Source organism: Coregonus lavaretus (genome assembly GCF_964263955.1).
Source record: "Coregonus lavaretus genome assembly, contig: HAP1_SCAFFOLD_513, whole genome shotgun sequence".
NCBI lineage: Eukaryota > Metazoa > Chordata > Actinopteri > Salmoniformes > Salmonidae > Coregonus > Coregonus lavaretus.
In genome coordinates, this window is record NW_028162662.1 from 332910 (window position 1) to 355262 (window position 22353).

Genomic DNA, 22353 nt, shown 5'->3' on the forward strand with positions numbered 1-22353 from the left:
GGGTGGGCCTGTCAGGGCCTGGCTCCCCATTGGTTGGGCCTGTCAGGGCCTGGCTCCCCAGTGGGTGGGCCTGTCAGGGCCTGGCTCCCCAGTGGGTGGGCCTGTCAGGGCCTGGCTCCCCATTGGTTGGGCCTGTCAGGGCCTGGCTCCCCAGTGGGTGGGTCTGTCAGGGCCCGGCTCCCCAGTGGGTGGGCCTGTCAGGGCCTGGCTCCCCATTGGTTGGCCTGTCAGGGCCTGGCTCCCCAGTCGGTGGGCCTGTCAGGGCCTGGCTCCCCAGTGGGTGGGCCTGTCAGGGCCTGGCTCCCCATTGGTTGGGCCTGTCAGGGCCTGGCTCCCCAGTGGGTGGGCCTGTCAGGGCCTGGCTCCACATTGGTTGGCCTGTCAGGGCCTGGCTCCCCATTGGTTGGCCTGTCAGGGCCTGGCTCCCCAGTGGGTGGCTCTGTCAGGGCCTGGCTCCCCAGTGGGTGGGCCTGTCAGGGCCTGGCTCCCCAGTGGGTGGGCCTCTGTCCACCCAGGCCCATCCATGTCTACTTCCCTGATGCAAACATCACATGATGACAATTGCGCATCACAAATAGCCAACACTTAGGACTCAACTTTTTTAGTACATGGTTTGCAAACCCATTGTTTCCTTAGTTAGCATTTACTGGTAGATATCATAAGTTGAAACGTCTTTCCTACCCTACCGGCTACAGATGTCATTCTTCTGTGAGCTGCTCCACGCCAAAACCAGTTGAGAGCTTCACACTCTTGCTGCGTGCAAGACACTGTCACCACCGATAAATCTACGATAATTTCAATAAGCATTTTGCTACGGCTGGCCATGCTTTCCACCTGGCTACCACTACCCTGGCCACCAGCTTTGCACCCTCCGTTGCAACTTGCCCATGCCCCCCCCCCCCCCCCCCCCGCTACTCCTTCACCCAAATTCAGATAGCTGATGTTCTGAAAGAGCTAAAAAATCTGGACCCCTACAAATCAGCTGGGCTAGACAATCTGGACCCTTTCTTTCTAAAATTAGCCACCGAAATTGTAGCAACCCCTGTTACTAGCCTGTTCAACCTCTCTTTCATATCGTCTGAGATCCCCAGAGATTGGAAAGCTGCCGCAGTCATCCCCCTCTTCAACGGGGGTGACACTCTCCAAACTGTTACAGACCTATATCTATCCTGCCCTGCCTTTCGAAAGTATTTGAAAGCCAAGTTAACAAACAGATCACCGACCATTTCGAATTCCACCGTACCTTCTCCGCTATGCAATCTGGTTTCCGAGCTGGTCATGGGTGCACCTCAGCCACGCTCAAGGTCCTAAACGATATTATAACCACGATCGGTAAAAGAGAGAACTGTGCAGCCGTCTTCATCGACCTGGCCACGGCTTTAGAATCTGTCAATCTCTGCATTCTTATTGGCAGACTAAATAGCCTTGGTTTCTCAAATGACTACCTCGCCTGGTTCACCAACTACTTCTCAGATAGAGTTCAATGTGTCAAATCGGAGGGCCTGTTGTCTGGACCACTGGCAGTCTCTATGGGGGTGCCACAGGGTTCAATTCTCGGGCCGACTCTATTCTCTGTGTATATCAATGATGTCGCTCTTTCTGCCAGTAACTCTCAGATCCACCTCTACGCAGACGACACCATTTTGTATACCTCTGGCCCTTCATTGGACACTGTGTTAACAAACCTCCAAACGAGCTTCAATGCCATACAACACTCCTTCCGTAGCCTCCAACTGCTCTTAAACGCTAGTAAAACTAAATGCATGCTCTTCAATCGAACGCTGCTTGCACCCGCCTGCCCGACTAGAATCACTACTCTCGGCGGGTCTGACTTAGAATATGTGGACAACTACAAATACCTAGGTGTCTGGTTAGACCGTAAACTCTCCTTCCAGACTCACATTAAGCATCTCCAATCCAAAGTTAAATCTAGAATCGGCTTCCTATTTCGCAACAAAGCCTCCTTCACTCGCTGCCAAACATGCCCTCGTAAAACTGACTATCCTACCGATCCTTGACTTCGGTGATGTCATTTACAAAATAGCCTCCAACACTCTACTCAGCAAATTGGATGTAGTCTATCACAGTGCCATCCGTTTTGTCACCAAAGCCCCATATACTACCCACCATTGTGACCTGTACGCTCTCGTTGGCTGGCCCTCACTACATATTTGTCGCCAATCCCACTGGCTCCAGGTCATCTATAAATCTCTGCTTGGCAAATCCCCGCCTTATCTTAGCTCATTGGTCACCATAGCAACACCCACCCGTAGTATGCGCTCCAGCAGGTATATCTCACTGGTCATCCCCAAAGCCAACACCTCCTTTGGCCGCCATTCCTTCCAGTTCTCTGCTGCCAATGACTGGAACAAACTGCAAAAATCTCTGAAGCTGGAGACTCTTATCTCCCTCACTAACTTTAAGCATCAGTTGTCAGAGCACAATACCGATCACTGCACCTGTACACAGCCCATCTGTAATTAGCCCACCCAACTACCTCATCCCCATAAAAAATAATTATATATATATAAAAATAAAAATAAAGTGGCGTGTATTCATGGATGCCAAGGGAAGCCAGGCTAACCCCAAAATATTGACAAAATATATATATATATATAATAATAATGTATCTTTCTCTCTCTGTGTTTCATACTTTTCCTTCAATTCGCAAGAGGCTGAATATATCAACCGTATATATATATATAATATATAATATATAAGAGGCTGAATATATCAACCGTATCTCAAAAGAGAAAGCATCAGAGCGAGCGAAACAGTGGCTGAATATATCAACCGTATCTCAAAAGAGAAAGCATCAGAGCGAGCGAAACAGTGGCTGAATATATCAACCGTATCTCAAAAGAGAAAGCATCAGAGCGAGCGAAACAGTGGCTGAATATATCAACCGTATCTCAAAAGAGAAAGCATCAGAGCGAGCGAAACAGAGGCTGAATATATCAACCGTATCTCAAAAGAGAAAGCATCAGAGCGAGCGAAACAGTGGCTGAATATATCAACCGTATCTCAAAAGAGAAAGCATCAGAGCGAGCGAAACAGAGGCTGAATATATCAACCGTATCTCAAAAGAGAAAGCATCAGAGCGAGCGAAACAGAGGCTGAATATATCAACCGTATCTCAAAAGAGAAAGCATCAGAGCGAGCGAAACAGAGGCTGAATATATCAACCGTATCTCAAAAGAGAAAGCATCAGAGCGAGCGAAACAGTGGCTGAATATATCAACCGTATCTCAAAAGAGAAAGCATCAGAGCGAGCGAAACAGTGGCTGAATATATCAACCGTATCTCAAAAGAGAAAGCATCAGAGCGAGCGAAACAGAGGCTGAATATATCAACCGTATCTCAAAAGAGAAAGCATCAGAGCGAGCGAAACAGAGGCTGAATATATCAACCGTATCTCAAAAGAGAAAGCATCAGAGCGAGCGAAACAGAGGCTGAATATATCAACCGTATCTCAAAAGAGAAAGCATCAGAGCGAGCGAAACAGAGGCTGAATATATCAACCGTATCTCAAAAGAGAAAGCATCAGAGCGAGCGAAACAGAGGCTGAATATATCAACCGTATCTCAAAAGAGAAAGCATCAGAGCGAGCGAAACAGTGGCTGAATATATCAACCGTATCTCAAAAGAGAAAGCATCAGAGCGAGCGAAACAGTGGCTGAATATATCAACCGTATCTCAAAAGAGAAAGCATCAGAGCGAGCGAAACAGAGGCTGAATATATCAACCGTATCTCAAAAGAGAAAGCATCAGAGCGAGCGAAACAGAGGCTGAATATATCAACCGTATCTCAAAAGAGAAAGCATCAGAGCGAGCGAAACAGAGGCTGAATATATCAACCGTATCTCAAAAGAGAAAGCATCAGAGCGAGCGAAACAGAGGCTGAATATATCAACCGTATCTCAAAAGAGAAAGCATCAGAGCGAGCGAAACAGTGGCTGAATATATCAACCGTATCTCAAAAGAGAAAGCATCAGAGCGAGCGAAACAGTGGCTGAATATATCAACCGTATCTCAAAAGAGAAAGCATCAGAGCGAGCGAAACAGAGGCTGAATATATCAACCGTATCTCAAAAGAGAAAGCATCAGAGCGAGCGAAACAGAGGCTGAATATATCAACCGTATCTCAAAAGAGAAAGCATCAGAGCGAGCGAAACAGAGGCTGAATATATCAACCGTATCTCAAAAGAGAAAGCATCAGAGCGAGCGAAACAGAGGCTGAATATATCAACCGTATCTCAAAAGAGAAAGCATCAGAGCGAGCGAAACAGAGGCTGAATATATCAACCGTATCTCAAAAGAGAAAGCATCAGAGCGAGCGAAACAGTGGCTGAATATATCAACCGTATCTCAAAAGAGAAAGCATCAGAGCGAGCGAAACAGTGGCTGAATATATCAACCGTATCTCAAAAGAGAAAGCATCAGAGCGAGCGAAACAGAGGCTGAATATATCAACCGTATCTCAAAAGAGAAAGCATCAGAGCGAGCGAAACAGAGGCTGAATATATCAACCGTATCTCAAAAGAGAAAGCATCAGAGCGAGCGAAACAGTGGCTGAATATATCAACCGTATCTCAAAAGAGAAAGCATCAGAGCGAGCGAAACAGTGGCTGAATATATCAACCGTATCTCAAAAGAGAAAGCATCAGAGCGAGCGAAACAGTGGCTGAATATATCAACCGTATCTCAAAAGAGAAAGCATCAGAGCGAGCGAAACAGTGGCTGAATATATCAACCGTATCTCAAAAGAGAAAGCATCAGAGCGAGCGAAACAGTGGCTGAATATATCAACCGTATCTCAAAAGAGAAAGCATCAGAGCGAGCGAAACAGTGGCTGAATATATCAACCGTATCTCAAAAGAGAAAGCATCAGAGCGAGCGAAACAGTGGCTGAATATATCAACCGTATCTCAAAAGAGAAAGCATCAGAGCGAGCGAAACAGTGGCTGAATATATCAACCGTATCTCAAAAGAGAAAGCATCAGAGCGAGCGAAACAGTGGCTGAATATATCAACCGTATCTCAAAAGAGAAAGCATCAGAGCGAGCGAAACAGTGGCTGAATATATCAACCGTATCTCAAAAGAGAAAGCATCAGAGCGAGCGAAACAGTGGCTGAATATATCAACCGTATCTCAAAAGAGAAAGCATCAGAGCGAGCGAAACAGAGGCTGAATATATCAACCGTATCTCAAAAGAGAAAGCATCAGAGCGAGCGAAACAGTGGCTGAATATATCAACCGTATCTCAAAAGAGAAAGCATCAGAGCCCCTTTGTCTCTCTATGTCACGTCATCAGGCAAATTACGTTTCAAGGGGTGTAATCCCAAAATAAATGTGTAAAATAAAAATAAAATATGTAGCTAGTCTCCTCCGACAAAACCACAACTGATTCAAAGGGGGTGTGGCAGATATCAAAACTGTTCCGTGAAGGACTCAAGTAGGATACATGACTATCCTCGACGAAAGGTGGCTATCGAGGAAGGGAGGACACTCTTACATTCACCTACTAACGAATTTACACTTTTCTGAATCACTCAACCACTTATCGGCTTCCGGGTCACGGAGCAGACAGGACAGAGGAGAGAGGAGAGAGGACAGAGGACGATGTTTTTTCCCAAATGAGAATCTCCCATATGTTAAACAGAGGTTAGAGAGAGGTTAGAGAGAGGTTAGAGAGAGGTTAGAGAGAGGTTAGAGAGAGGTTAGACAGAGGTTAGAGAGAGGTTAGAGAGAGGTTAGAGAGAGGTTAGACAGAGGTTAGACAGAGGTTAGAGAGAGGTTAGACAGAGGTTAGACAGAGGTTAGACAGAGGTTAGACAGAGGTTAGACAGAGGTTAGAGAGAGGTTAGAGAGAGGTTAGAGAGAGGTTAGACAGAGGTTAGACAGAGGTTAGAGAGAGGTTAGAGAGAGGTTAGAGAGAGGTTAGACAGAGGGTAATAGTGTGCTGTACATAAAGACAGAGAATTAAAGAATCACAGACATTGTGATTGTATTCAGAAAAACAGAACTGTTTGTTCTGAAAGGTTTAGAAAAGTTTAGAAAATGTCAGCAGCGGTATAAAAAACAGAGAGAGAATGAGAATGGTTTAGTGTACGTACAGAGAAAGAATGAGAATGGTTTAGTGTACGTACAGAGAGAGAATGAGAATGGTTTAGTGTACGTACAGAGAGAGAATGAGAATGGTTTAGTGTACGTACAGAGAGAGAATGAGAATGGTTTAGTGTACGTACAGAGAGAGAATGGGAATGGTTTAGTGTACGTACAGAGAGAGAATGGGAATGGTTTAGTGTACGTACAGAGAGAGAATGAGAATGGTTTAGTGTACGTACAGAGAGAGAATGAGAATGGTTTAGTGTACGTACAGAGAGAGAATGAGAATGGTTTAGTGTACGTACAGAGAGAGAATGAGAATGGTTTAGTGTACGTACAGAGAGAGAATGGGAATGGTTTAGTGTACGTACAGAGAGAGAATGAGAATGGTTTAGTGTACGTACAGAGAGAGAATGGGAAGGGTTTAGTGTACGTACAGAGAGAGAATGAGAATGGTTTAGTGTATGTACAGAGAGAGAATGGGAATGGTTTAGTGTACGTACAGAGAGAGAATGAGAATGGTTTAGTGTACGTACAGAGAGAGAATGAGAATGGTTTAGTGTACGTACAGAGAGAGAATGAGAATGGTTTAGTGTACGTACAGAGAGAGAATGAGAATGGTTTAGTGTACGTACAGACAGCACTTGCAGGTTCCTTCCTTGCATGGTCTTGAGCAGGTTGGTGACCCCTCCCTCCAGTCCGCCGTTGATGAACACTCCGTTACTGAAGTGGTACAGGAGGATGTTCCGCAGGGCGTTCACGTCGCCTAGTGATGATGTCACACAAGAAACAGGAGTTAAACAAATATGTATCTCAACAGTGACTCCCTCTACTACTTACAACTCATTTTATGAACTGAACTCAAAGAACTGGACAGGAGGAGGCGCTGAACTCAAATAACTGGACAGGAGGAGAAACTGAACTCAAATAACTGGACAGGTATAAAAACACTGAACTCAAAGAACTGGACAGGTGACAGCACTGAACTCAAAGAACTGGACAGGTGACAGCACTGAACTCAAAGAACTGGATAGGTGACAGCACTGAACTCAAAGAACTGGACAGGTGACAGCACTGAACTGAAATAACTGGACAGGAGGAAAGCACTGAACTCAAAGAACTTAACAGGTGGAAGCACTGAATTCCCCGGCAGGCATCCTCTACATTGCTGGCTCCTGTCCTATGTTGTAAGTGGATGAAGAATGAAAAAAGAGATGGGGTACTAACTGGTGAGCAGGGTAACGTCCTGTTCTGTGAGCCCGTCGAAGGCTTGGTCTGTTGGTGCGAACACGGTGTAGGACCCGTCCTGTTTCAACAGCTCTGTCATACCTGCGCTCTCCATCAGGGACAGGAAGATGCTACAGACAGATACATAGAGAACACAATCATTCAACCAACCAATCAAAAATCGATCAATATTCCAACCAATCAATCAACCAATCAATCAATAAATCAATCAATCAATCAATCAATCAATCAACAAATCAGTCAATAAATCAATAATCCAATCAATCATCACTTAGTTAATCACCCAATCAATCCTTGAGAGCGCAGAGAGAAACGGTGAGTATTTATTTCAATAAGAAGTCTTGAAAATGTTTGTCTTGATGGAACATGCAGATAACCATGAAGGAATCAAGATATACCAACAAGATCTTACGGTTTCACGTCGGAAATTGAGGTATTATTGACAAAGTCTATTTTTGACCTATTTTTGACCGCATTAATTCTACATGGTTACAGTATTTTTTACAATAAAAAACAACAACATTTGGTGAGTGCAAAATAGGTCATTATTCTACATTCAAGGCACCTGGCCAAACGTCTAATATTGACGTCTAAATGATGTGATATCCTTGGCTATACACCTAACAACGTTTCACACAAATCTTTCATTGATACCAATAGTCTGAGTCTCAAGATGTGACCATAGTGTCAAATTAACATGTTGGTTTGGGTGTCCTTACTTGAAGCGTCCGTCAGCAATGAGAACCTCGTAGATGGTGGTCTGAGCTGGTTTGATGAGAGACCTCATCAGGTGAAGAGCTCCGTTGCTGCCCTCTTTACTGCCCCGCACCATGCAGGCATTCTCTATACACACAGCCTAAAGATAGAGATACATCAATCAATCAATCAATCAATCAATTCCATCCAACCATCCATCCAGAGAGAGAGAGAGAGAGAGAGAGAGAGAGAGAGAGAGAGAGAGAGAGAGAGAGAGAGAGAGAGAGAGAGAGAGAGAGAGAGAGAGAGAGAGAGAGAGAGAGAGAGAGATAGAGAGAGAGAGAGAGAGAGATTTGTGGTCTGATAAAATATACAGACCACAAATTTCAATTAGCTATGCTTAAACTCTTTAACATCATCCTTAGCTCTGGCATCTTCCCCAATATTTGGAACCAAGGACTGATCACCCCAATCCACAAAAGTGGAGACAAATTTGATCCCAATAACTACCGTGGGATATGCGTCAACAGCAACCTTGGGAAAATCCTCTGCATTATCATTAACAGCAGACTAGTTCATTTCCTCAGTGAAAACAATGTACTGAGCAAATGTCAAATTGGCTTTTTACCAAATTACCGTACGACAGACCATGTATTCACCCTGCACACCCTAATTGACAAACAAACAAACCAAAACAAAGGCAAAGTCTTCTCATGCTTTGTTGATTTCAAAAAAGCTTTTGACTCAATTTGGCATGAGGGTCTGCTATACAAATTGATGGAAAGTGGGGTTGGGGGAAAAACATACGACATTATAAAATCCATGTACACAAACAACAAGTGTGCGGTTAAAATTGGCAGAAAACACACACATTTCTTTCCACAGGGCCGTGGGGTGAGACAGGGATGCAGTTTAAGCCCCACCCTCTTCAACATATATATCAACGAATTGGCGAGGGCACTAGAATAGTCTGCAGCACCCGGCCTCACCCTACTAGAATCTGAAGTCAAATGTCTTCTGTTTGCTGATGATCTGGTGCTTCTGTCACCAACCAAGGAGGGCCTACAGCAGCACCTAGATCTTCTGCACAGATACTGTCAGACCTGGGCCCTGACAGTAAATCTCAGTAAGACAAAAATAATGGTGTTCCAAAAAAGGTCCAGTTGCCAGGACCACAAATACAAATTCCATCTAGACACCGTTGTCCTAGAGCACACAAAAAACTATACATACCTCGGCCTAAACATCAGCGCCACAGGTAACTTCCACAAAGCTGTGAACGATCTGAGAGACAAGGCAAGAAGGGCTTTCTATGCCATCAAAAGGAACATACAATTTGACATACCAATTAGGATCTGGCTAAAAATACTTGAATCAGTTATAGAACCCATTGCCCTTTATGGTTCTGAGGTCTGGGGTCCGCTCACCAACCAAGAATTCACAAAATGGGACAAACACCAAATTGAGACTCTGCATGCAGAATTCTGCAAAAACATCCTCCGTGTACAACGTAAAACACCAAATAATGCATGCAGAGCAGAATTAGGCCAATACCCGCTAATTATCAAAATCCAGAAAAGAGCCGTTAAATTCTATAACCACTTAAAAGGAAGCGATTCCCAAACCTTCCATAACAAAGCCATCACCTACAGAGAGATGAACTTGGAGAAGAGTCCCCTAAGTAAGCTCGTCCTGGGCCTCTGTTCACAAACACAAACAGACCCCACACAGCCCCAGGACAACAACAACAACAACAACAACAACAACAACAACAACAACACAATTAGACCCAACCAAATCATGAGAAAACAAAAAGAGAATTACTTGACACATTGGAAAGAACAAACAAAAAAACAGAGCAAACTAGAATGCTATTTGGCCCTAAACAGAGAGTACACAGTGGCAGAATACCTGACCACTGTGACTGACCCAAACTTAAGGAAAGCTTTGACTATGTACAGACTCAGTGAGCATAGCCTTGCTATTGAGAAAGGCCGCCGTAGGCAGACCTGGCTCTCAAGAGAAGACAGGCTATGTGCACACTGCCCACAAAATGAGGTGGAAACTGAGCTGCACTTCCTAACCTCCTGCCAAATGTATGACCATATTAGAGACACATATTTCCCTCAGATTACAGCGATCCACAAAGAATTCGAAAACAAACCCAAATTTGATAAACTCCCTTATCTACTAGGTGAAAAACCACAGTGTGCCATCACAGCTGCAAGATTTGTGACCTGTTGCCACAAGAAAAGGGCAACCAGTGAAGAACAAACACCATTGTAAATACAACCCATATTTATGTTTATTTATTTTCCCATTTGTACTTTAACTATTTGCACATTGTTACAACACTGTATATATACATAATATGACATTTGAAATGTCTTTATTCTTTTGAAACTTCTGAGTGTAATGTTTACTGTTAATATTTATTGTTTATTTCACTTTTGTTTACTATCTACTTCACTTGCTTTGGCAATGTTAACACACGTTTCCCATGCCAATAAAGCCCTTAAATTGAAATTGAAATTGAAATTGAAATTGAATTGAGAGAGAGAGAGAGAGAGAGAGAGAGGACCTAAAGGCCAGGTAGCCCTTTCCTGCAGTCAAATGACCTCATGGGTGGAATATTATTCATGTTTTTCATGATTTCATCATTCTCTCAGAAAGTCCAGTGTTTCTATGTCAAACATCTTTGTTATATTTCAGTCTTCTGTGATGTATATAAAGAGTAATATTGGGATCCAAACACACAGACACACATACAGATGCTAACACACTCACTCTACACACACGTACACATGGATTTTGTATTGTAGATATGTGGTAGTGGAGTAGTGGCCTGAGGGAACACACCTAATGTGTTGTGAAAAGTCTTATGAAATGTAATGTCATGTAATATGTAATGTAATGTCATGTAATATGTAATGTAATGTCATGTAATATGTAATGTAATGTCATGTAATATGTCATGTAATGTCATGTAATATTTGACGGCTTGTGACCGCCGGCCGCCCAACAACCTGCCCGCTTGACCCTACGCCCTCCTCTCTTCTCCAGACCATTTCCGGAGACCTTCTCCCTTACCTCACCTCGCTCATCAATTCATCCTTGTCCGCTGGCTATGTTCCTTCCATCTTCAAGAAAGCGAGAGTTGCACCCCACCTCAAAAAACCTACACTCGATCCCTTCGATGTCAACAACTACAGACCAGTATCCCTTCTTTCTTTTCTCTCCAAAACTCTTGAGCTTGCCGTCTATAGCCAACTCTCCTGCTATCTCTCTCAGAATGACCTTCTTGATCCAAACCAGTCAGGTTTCAAGACTGGTCATTCAACTGAGACTGCTCTTCTCTGTGTCACGGAGGCTCTACGCACTGCTAAAGCTAACTCTCTCTCCTCTGCTCTCATCCTTCTAGACCTATCTGCTGCCTTTGATACTGTGAACCATCAGATCCTCCTCTCCACCCTCTCCGAGTTGGGCATCTCCGGCGCGGCTCACTCATGGAATGCGTCCTACCTGACAGGTCGCTCCTACCAGGTGGCGTGGCGGGAATCTGTCTCCGCACCACGTGCTCTCACCACTGGTGTCCCCCAGGGCTCAGTTCTAGGCCCTCTCCTATTCTCTCTATACACCAAGTCACTTGGCTCTGTCACATCCTCACATTGTCTCTCCTATCATTGCTACGCAGAAGACACACAATTCATCTTCTCCTTTCCCCCTTCTGATAACCAGGTGGCGAATCGTATCTCTGCATGTCTGGCAGACATATCAGTGTGGATGTTGAATCACCACCTCAAGCTGAACCTCGGCAAGACGGAGCTGCTCTTCCTCCCGGGGAAAGACTGCCATGATCTCGCCATCACGGTTGACAACTCCGTTGTGTCCTCCTCCCAGAGTGCAAAGAACCTTGGCGTGACCCTGGACAACACCCTGTCGTTCTCCGCTAACATCAAAGCGGTGACCCTATCCTGTAGGTTCATGCTCTACAACATTTGCAGAGTACGACCCTACCTTACACAGGAAGCGGCACAGGTCCTAATCCAGGCACTTGTCATCTCCCGTCTGGATTACTGCAACTCGCTGTTGGCTGGGCTCCCTGCCTGTGACATTAAACCCTACAACTCATCCAGAACGCTGCAGCCCGTCTGGTGTTCAACCTTCCCAAGTTCTTTCACGTCACCCCACTCCTCCGTACACTCCACTGGCTTCCAGTTGAAGCTCGCATCTGCTACAAGACCATGGTGCTTGCTTACGGAGCTGTGTGGGGAACGGCACCTCCTTACCTTCAAGCTCTGATCAGTCCCTACACCCAAACGAGGGTATTGCGTTCTTCCACCTCTGGCCTGCTGGTCCCCCTACCTCTGAGGAAGCACAGTTCCCGCTCAGCCCAGTCAAAACTGTTCGCTGCTCTGGCACCCCAATGGTGGAACAAGCTCCCTCACGACGCCAGGACAGCGGAGTCACTGACCACCTTCCGGAGACACTTGAAACCCCACCTCTTTAAGGAATACCTGGAATAGTATAAAAGTAAACCTTCTGCCCCCACCCCCCCCCCCCCCCATTTTTTTTTAATAATAATATATATATATATAGATAGTTATATATATCAAACAAATGAAAATTAAAAATATACTCTAAAAATATAAGAGCGTCTGCTAAATGACTTAAATGTAATGTAAATGTAATATTTTTTATTGTATATAACTGCCTCAATGTTGCTGGACCCCAGGAGGAGTAGCTGCTGCCTTGGCAGGAGCTAATGGGGCTCCATAATAAACCCCAGGAAGAGTAGCTGCTGCCTTGGCAGGAACTAATGGGGCTCCATAATAAACCCCAGGAAGAGTAGCTGCTGCCTTGGCGGGAACTAATGGGGATCCATAATAAACCCCAGGAAGAGTAGCTGCTGCCTTGGCAGGAACTAATGGGGATCCATAATGAATACAAACTCCAAATGAAATACATTTCAACTCTATATCTGACATGGTACAGGTGTCTTCTTTTTTTAAGCCCGTAACCATGTGTGTGAGGTGTTTAATGTTTAATACTACCAAGAAACACTCTATATGACCCTGATTTAGCCCACTGCAATAAAAGGTTAAAAGCTGCATGTGAATCCCCATCATAGCTGAGGACCACGGTAATGTTTCCAAAGGAGGTTTTCACTCAAAATCTCACGATACATGGCCCCATTCATTCTTTCCTTTACACGAATCAGTCGTCCTGGCCCTTTGCAGAATAACAGCCCCAAATCATGATGTTTCCACCCCCATGCTTCACAGTAGGTATGGTGTTCTTTGGATGCAACTCAGCATTCTTTGTCCTCCAAACAGGACGAGTTGAGTTTTTACCAAAAAGTTATATTTTGGTTTCATCTGACCATATGACATTCTCCCAATCCTCTTCTGGATCATCCAAATGCACTCTATCAAACTTCAGACGGGCCTGGACATGTACTGGCTTTAGCAGGGGGACACGTCTGGCACTGCAGGATTTGAGGCCCTGGCGGCGTAGTGTGTTACTGATGGTAGGCTTTGTTACTTTTGTCCCAGCTCTCTGCAGGTCATTCACTAGGTCCCCCCGTGTGGTTCTGGGATTTTTGCTCACCGTTCTTGTGATCATTTTGACCCCACGGGGTGAGATCTTGCGTGGAGCCCCAGATCGAGGGAGATTATCAGTGGTCTTGTATGTCTTCCATTTCCTAATAATTGCTCCCACAGTTGATTTCTTCAAACCAAGCTGCTTACCTATTGCAGATTCAGTCTTCCCAGCCTGGTGCAGGTCTACAATTTTGTTTCTGGTGTCCTTTGACAGCTCTTTGGTCTTGGCCATAGTGGAGTTTGGAGTGTGACTGTTTGAGGTTGTGGACAGGTGTCTTTTATACTGATAACAAGTTCAAACAGGTGCCATTAATACAGGTAACGAGTGGAGGACAGAGGAGCCTCTTAAAGAAGAAGTTACAGGTCTGTGAGAGCCAGAACTCTTGCTTGTTTGTAGGTGACCAAATACTTATTTTCCACCATCATTTGCAAATAAATTCATTAAAAATCCTACAATGTGATTTTCTGGATTTTTTTTCCTCATTTTGTCTGTCATAGTTGACGTGTACCTATGATGAAAATTACAGGCCTCTCTCATCTTTTTAAGTGGAAAAACTTGCACAATTGGTGGCTGACTGGGGTGGCTGACTGGGGGTGAGACTAAATACTTTTTTCCCCCACTGTACATTCTACCTGTGAGTTGTTTGCTCCTCCCTGTGTTGGAGGTTTTGCTTGTTTCTTTACTATTCAGTAAAGTAGATTTTCATTTCATTCTGTGTCCTGCGCTTGACTCTGGCCTACCGCATTCCACAGACATTAATACAATACATAATATAATTCAGACCAGTGCACTACTTTTATGAAAATATTTTTTTTTTTTATTAGACGTTTGTATTTTTATTAAAATTGTATTTTTATTCAGATTGTTCAGGAAGTGCTGCAGGACCCTCAGAACCGCTTTTTCCTGTGACTATATGGACTTCGACTCAGAACATCCAATTTTGTTGTTTCTCTATGAACTATTGTAACTCTGAGAGTGAAAATCCCCCAAAAAATCTAAAACCAGTAAAAATAAAACAGAGAAAACATAATGTGGGAAAATATCAAACATAATTTTGGATACATGTATTTTTTATATAGGGCCCCCCATAGAGTTGTTAATTAATTAATCATTATTTGACCAGGTATATTGACAGAACACATAGTGCACTACTTTCTCCTGTCCACGAAGGACCCGGTGAAGAGTTGAGGAGAGAGGAGAAGAGTAGAATGGGCAGATTTGAAAGCTATAATTTGTTTGTTTTTAGCTCACGACATGCTTCATTTTTTAAAAGTAGCTAGAGAAGGTTGGAGACCCCTAGTCTACTGAGTAGACATAGAGCCAGTGCAAAACAATTAAGATAAAGAAATTAATAATAAAGGGTGTTAATGTAAATAGTCTGGGCGGCCATTTGATGAACTGTTCAGAAGTCTTATGGCTTGGGGGTAGAAGCTGTTCAGGTGCCTTTTGATCACAGACTTACCACTTGGTCACAAGATACCACTTGCCATGCGGTAGCAGAGAGAACAGTCCATTACTTGGGTGGCTGGATCTTTGACAATTTTTTGGCCTTTCCTCTGACATTGCCTGGTATAGAGGTCCTGGATGGCAGGAAGCTCGGCCCCAGTGATGTACTGGGCCGTACGCATTACCCTCTGTAGTGCCTTGTGGTCGGAGGACGTGCAGTTGCCAAACCAGTCAGTGATGCAACCAGTCAGGATGCTCTCAATGGTGCAGCTGTATAACTTTTTGAGGATCTGAGGGCCCATGTAAAATCTTTTCAGCCACCTGAGTGGGAAGAGGCGTTGTCGTGCCCTCTACACGACTGTGTTGGTTTGTTTGGAGCATGATAGGTCCTTAGTGATGTGGACACCGAGGAAATTGAAACTCTCGACCCGCTCCACTACAGCCCCGTCAAAGTGAATGGGGGTGTTCGGCCCTCCATTTCCTGTAGTCCACGTTCAGCTCCTTTGTCTTGCCCATATTGAGGGAGAGGTTGTTGTCCTGGCACCACACTGCCAGGTCTCTGACCTCCTCCCTATAGGCTGTCTCATCGTTGTCTGTGATCAGGCTTACCTCTGTCGTGTCTTCTGAAAACTTAATGATGGTGTTGAAGTCGTACGCGACCATGAATGTGTGGGTGAACAGGGAGTAAGGGAGGGGACTGAGGGGCCCCTGTGTTGAGGGTCAGCGTGGCGGATGTGATGTTGCCTATCCTCAACACCTGGGGGCGGCCTGTCAGGAAGTCCAGGATCCAGTTGCAGAGGGAGGTGTTCAGTCCCAGGGTCCATAGCTTAGTGATGAGCTTGGAGGGCACTATGTTGTTGCACACTGAGCAGTACTCAATGAACAGCATTCTCATGTAGGTGTTCCTTTTGTCCAGGTGGGAAAGGGCAGTGTGGAATGCAATAGAGATTGCGTCATCTGTGGAACTGTTGGGGCGGTATGCAAATTGGAGTGGATCCAGGGTTTCTGGGATGATGGTGTTGATGTGAGCCATGACCAGCCTTTCAAAACACTTCATGGCTACATATGTGAATGCAATGGGGCGGTAGTCATTTAGACAGGTTACGTTGGCGATCTTAGGCACAGGGACTATGGTGGTTTGCTTGAAACATGTAGGTATTACAGACTGGGACAGAGAGAGGTTGAAAATGTCAGTGAAGACACTTGCCAGCTGGTCAGCGCATGCTCTGAGTACGCTTCCTGGTAATCCAACTGGCCCTGCGGCCTTGTGAATGTTGACCTGTCTAAAGGTCTTACTCACATCGGCTACGGAGAGCGTGATCACACAGTCGTCAGGAACAGCTGATGCTCTCATGCATGGTTCAGTGTTGCTTGTCTTGAAGCGAGCATAGAAGGCATTTAGCTCATCTGGTAGGCTTGTGTCACTGGGCAGCTCGCAGCTGGGTTTCCCTTTGTAGTCTGTAATAGTTTTCAAGCCCTGCCACATCCGACGAGCATCAGAGCAGGTGTACGATGATTCGATCTTAGTCCTGTATTGATTCTTTGCCTGTTTGATGGTTCGTCGGAGGGCATAGCAGGATTTCTTATAAGCGTCCGGGTTAGAGACCCGCTCCTTGAAAGTGGTAGCTCTACCCTTTAGCTCAGTGCGGATTTTGCCTGTAATCCATGGCTTCTGGTTGGGGTATGTACGTACGGTCACTGTGGGGACGACGTCGTCGATGCACTTATTGATGAAGCCAGTGACTGATGAAGTAAACTGCTCAATGTTATCGGATGAATCCCAGACCATATTCCAGTCTGTGCTAGTGAAAAAGTCCTGCAGCTCATCATCTGCTTTGTTGGACCGCTTCCGTACTGAGAGCGTCACTGGTACTTCATGCTTTAGTTGGTGCTTGTAAGCAGGAGTCAGGAGGATGGAGTTATGGTCTGATTTGCCAAATGGAGGGCGGGGGAGAGCTTTGTATGCGCCTTTGTTTGTGGAGTAAAGGTGATCTACAGTTTTTTTCCCTCTAGTTGCATAGGTGACATGCTGGTAGAAATGAGGTAAAACAGATTTCAGTTTTCCTGCATTAAAATCACTGGCCACTAGGCGCGCCGCTTCTAGATGAGCATTTTCTTGTTTGCTAATTGCCCTATACAGCTAATGGCCCTATACAGCTAATGGCCCTATACAGCTAATGGCCCTATACAGCTAATGGCCCTATACAGCTAATGGCCTTATACAGCTAATGGCCCTATACAGCTAATGGCCCTATACAGCTAATGGCCCTATACAGCTAATGGCCCTATACAGCTAATGGCCTTATACAGCTAATGGCCCTATACAGCTAATGGCCCTATACAGCTAATGGCCCTATACAGCTAATGGCCCTATACAGATAATGGCCCTATACAGCTAATGGCCCTATACAGCTAATGGCCTTATACAGCTAATGGCCCTATACAGCTAATGGCCCTATACAGCTAATGGCCCTATATAGCTAATGGCCTTATACAGCTAATGGCCCTATACAGCTAATGGCCCTATACAGCTAATGGCCCTATACAGCTAATGGCCTTATACAGCTAATGGCCCTATACAGCTAATGGCCTTATACAGCTAATGGACCTGTACAGCTAATGGCCCTATACAGCTAATGGCTCTATACAGCTAATGGCCATATACAGCTAATGGCCCTATACAGCTAATGGCCCTATACAGCTAATGGCCCTATACAGCTAATGGTCCTATACAGCTAATGGCCCTATACAGCTAATGGCCCTAAACAGCTAATGGCCCTATACAGCTAATGGCCCTATACAGCTAATGGCCCTATACAGCTAATGGCCCTATACAGCTAATGGCCCTATACAGCTAATGGCCCTATACAGCTAATGGCCCTATACAGCTAATGGCCTTATACAGCTAATGGCCCTATACAGCTAATGGCCCTATACAGCTAATGGCCCTATACAGCTAATGGCCCTATACAGCTAATGGCCCTATACAGCTAATGGCCCTATACAGCTAATGGCCCTATATACAGCTAATGGCCCTATACAGCTAATGGCCCTATATACAGCTAATGGCCCTATACAGCTAATGGCCCTATACAGCTAATGGCCTTATACAGCTGGTTGAGTGGTGGTCTTAGTGCCAGCATCGGTTTGTGGTGGTAAATAGACAGCTATGAAAAATATGGATGAAAACTCTCTTGGTAAATAGTGTGGTCTACAGCTAATCATTAGACTTCCTTAATATTAAAGATTGAGCACAAGCTGTTGTTAAGAAAGAGACACACACACCACTCCCCCTGATTTTACCAGACTCTGCCGCACGCATGCACACACACACACACACACACACACACAAACCCCCCCACCCCCTCCACACACACACACTTTCTCCCACTCACAGTACGATAGATGAAGACGCGTAGTAGTTTTCCAGCGATGGTCTCCAGCAGCTGTCCATTGTAGAGCTCACTCAGCTTGTGTTTTAACTTCAGAATGTGGTTCTCCAAGATCACCTTCAGCACACTCTGGTCTAAAGACATCACCTCATCTGGAATACACACACACACACAGGTAATGTGGCAGGCTCTGGTCTAAAGACATAATCTAATCTGGAATACACACACACACACAGGTAATGTGGCAGGCTCTGGTCTAAAGACATAATCTAATCTGGAATACACACATACACACAAGGTAAAGTGGCAGGCTCTGGTCTAAAGACATCACCTCATCTGGAATACACACACACACACACACACACACAGGTAATGTGGCAGGCTCTGGTCTAAAGACATCACCTCATCTGGAATACACACACACACACACACACACAGGTAATGTGGCAGGCTCTGGTCTAAAGACATAATCTAATCTGGAATACACACACACACACAGGTAAAGTGGCAGGCTCTGGTCTAAAGACATAATCTAATCTGGAATACAAGGGACATATACAGAGAGATAAACCAAATACTAACATACAGATGCCGTATCTTCATTTGATCCAGTTTCTCACAGCAGTAAATAATCCTACAGCAAAAGGAAATGTGAATTGTTCTGTGGATTATAATTAATGGACATGTTTTGAGGGGGTTGATAGATTTTTCTTTAGGGCAAATCAAGTTTGACATTTTTAAGTGGAAATTACAAACTTTAGAAGCCTTTTTAAACCTTAAATACACTATAAGTTTGCATATCCAATATCTCTAGTAGTGCTTAGGTTATTGTGTGCTATGTAGGTTGAGGGAGCCAATAGAACGTGCCCACCAGAGAAAGCAGGGTTGAGGGGAGCCAATAGAGTGTACTCACCAGAGAAAGCAGGGTTGAGGGGAGCCAATAGAGTGTACTCACCAGAGAAAGCAGGGTTGAGGGGAGCCAATAGAGTGTACTCACCAGAGAAAGCAGGGTTGAGGGGAGCCAATAGAGTGTACTCACCAGAGAAAGCAGGGTTGAGGGGAGCCAATAGAGTGTACTCACCAGAGAAAGCAGGGTTGAGGGGAGCCAATAGAGTGTACTCACCAGAGAAAGCAGGGTTGAGGGGAGCCAATAGAGTGTACTCTGTCTCTGGCTTCATGGCAGCTGACAGGCCGAGCTCTGACACCATGTCTCTGAAGGTGCTCTGGGATTCACCAACCAGCTCCATCACCTCCTTGGCTTTGAGAGGAACAACACATAAACATCAGGTAACAACAACAACAACAACACATAAACATCAGGTAACAACAACAACAACACATAAACATCAGGTAACAACAACAACAACACATACACATCAGGTAACAACAACAACAACACATAAACATCAGGTAACAACAACAACAACACATACACATCAGGTAACAACAACAACAACACATAAACATCAGGTAACAACAACAACAACACATAAACATCAGGTAACAACAACAACAACAACGCAAACATCAGTTAGCCAAGCATTTCAGCCCAGTCTCAAATTAACCATAAACCCTAAGCATGTACAGTAGATCTGAAAAACATCAGATGGTTCTAGAAACTCAATTTAGACTTTATACTGCTACACAAACAAGTCATATAAGCATGGTTGGTTCCTGTATGTGACTGACTGATACCACACCAGGCTTCCTACCTCGAAACGGAGATATTGTATCACTACTTCTAGTTCTCAGAGCAATGTTCTGGGCGTACTGTGATAGTGTGGTTAGTGGTGGAAAAAGTACCCAATTGTCATCCTTGAGTAAAAGTAAAGATACCTTAAAAGAAAAATTACTCAAGTAAAAGTGAAAGTCAGCCAGTAAAATACTACATGAGTAAAAGTCTAAAAGTTAAATATACTTAAGTATGAAAAGTAAATGTAATTGCAAAAATATACCTAAGTATCAAAAGTAAAAGTAAAAGTATAAATCATTTAAAATTCCTTATATTAATCAAATCAAATCAAAAATGTATTTGTCACGTGCACCGAATAAAACAGATGCAGACCTTAGTGTGAAATGCTTACTTACAAACCCTTAACCAACAATGCAGTTTTAAGAAAAATTTACTAAATAAACTAAAGTAATACAATAAAATAACAATAACGAGGCTACAGTATATAATGGGGGTACCGGCACCGAGTCAATGTGCAGGGAACAGGTTAGTCGAGGTAATTGAGGCAATATGTACATGTAGGTTGGGGTAAAGGGGCAAAGCAGACCGCACCATTTTCTTGTTTTTAAAATGTATGGATATCCAGGGACACACTCCAACACTCAGACATTATTTACAAAAGATGCATTTGTGTTTAGTGAGTCCGCAGTAGGGAGGACCACCTGTTCTCTTGATAAGTGCATGAATTTGACAATTTCCCTGTCCTGCTAAGCATTCAAAATGTAACAAGTACTTCTAGTTGTCAGGGAAAATGCATGGAGTAAAAAGTACAATATTTTCTTCAGGAATGTAGTTAAGTAAAAGTAAAAGTTGTCAAAAAATATAAATAGTAAAGTAAAGTACAGATACTACTTAAGTAGTACTTTAAAGTATTTTTTACTGAAGTACTTTACACCACTGAGTGTTGTTTACTCCACAATAAAATACATTTGATTGATTGATTGAGTTAGGGGGGTTGGATTTTGGATTAGGGAAATGTTTGAATCCCTTGCAGTTTCTTGCACTGAGGACTACTACATTATGTGAAAGGTTATCGTCATGGGAACAAGACTTACCCGAGTCAGGTATGAGGACCTGGTCGATGAGATGGATCACTCCGTTGGTGGTGACAATGTCTTTCTTCAGGACCATCTTGATACCGTTGACCGTCAGGCTGTCTCCGTCACAGCTGATCTCGATGGTGCTTCCCTCTGCTGTCTCGTACACAGAGCCTGCCATGATGGCCTCAGAGCACTGCACACTGTTCAACAGGTGGTAGTTCACCAGGGCTACAGAAGAGAGGGCGAGAGAGAGAGAGAGAGAGAGAGAGAGAGAGAGAGAGAGAGAGAGAGAGAGGGCGAGAGAGAGGGCGAGAGAGAGGGCGAGAGAGAGGGCGAGAGAGAGGGCGAGAGAGAGGTAAGGAAAGAGAGAGGGGAAAATAGAAAAGTGTTAGATCACCTGTACAGCAAAAGTGAACAAAGGGGTTGACTGTTGACGGTCATCAAGGCTGGGGAAAGGGAGAGAGAATGATATGTAAACTTTGATTTATGGAACACAGACACTCCAGGGACGATGATGACTGTTTTACGCTATCGGATACGGAAAAAGGAGAAGCCCACACACTGCTCTTGCTAGTATCACTGCTCTTCATAGTATCACTGCTCTTTAATAAGCTTTACGTATCGGCCTCAAGGCCTTCGTCAGATACGGAAAACAGCCATGATGACTGTTGCAGTTTAAACTATCAGAGGCCATCCTCCCATTCATCCTTCCAGTCAAACCAGACCAGACTAGGACAGGATGACAGGATGACAGGATGACAGGATGACAGGATGACAGGATGACAGGATGACAGGATGACAGGATGACAGGATGACAGGATGACAGGATGACAGGATGACAGGATGACAGGATGACAGCACTCCGACATTTTCTGTGCTGATCTAGGATCAGTTTAGCGTTTTATATCATAATTACAAATATTATACGGACATATTCCAGATCAGCACTCCACCTCTGAGACCAGACTAGACCAGGGACAGTCAGTCTGTTGAGAATGGGCGGTCGGTTGTTCCATAAGGTTCCACAAGGTGACATGCTTATTCCTGGTCTCTCTCAAATTTGAACAGCTTCAACCACAAATAGGT

General features: G+C 44.4%; 1 protein-coding gene across 1 annotated transcript in view; it reads right to left on the reverse strand.

Moving 5' to 3' along the window:
• Positions 1–21495, reverse strand: part of LOC311119042 (periostin-like) — a gene marked incomplete at its 5' end in the record, with an annotated part of 51164 nt that extends 29669 nt beyond the window's left edge. The window contains 6 exons of the mRNA XM_084193799.1: positions 6745–6875; positions 7337–7467; positions 8077–8213; positions 18499–18647; positions 19619–19753; positions 21283–21495. Coding sequence (XP_084049925.1) covers positions 6745–6875; positions 7337–7467; positions 8077–8213; positions 18499–18647; positions 19619–19753; positions 21283–21495 — 896 coding nt within the window. The remainder of the gene's footprint in view (positions 1–6744; positions 6876–7336; positions 7468–8076; positions 8214–18498; positions 18648–19618; positions 19754–21282) is intronic.
• Positions 21496–22353: the final 858 nt, after the last annotated feature.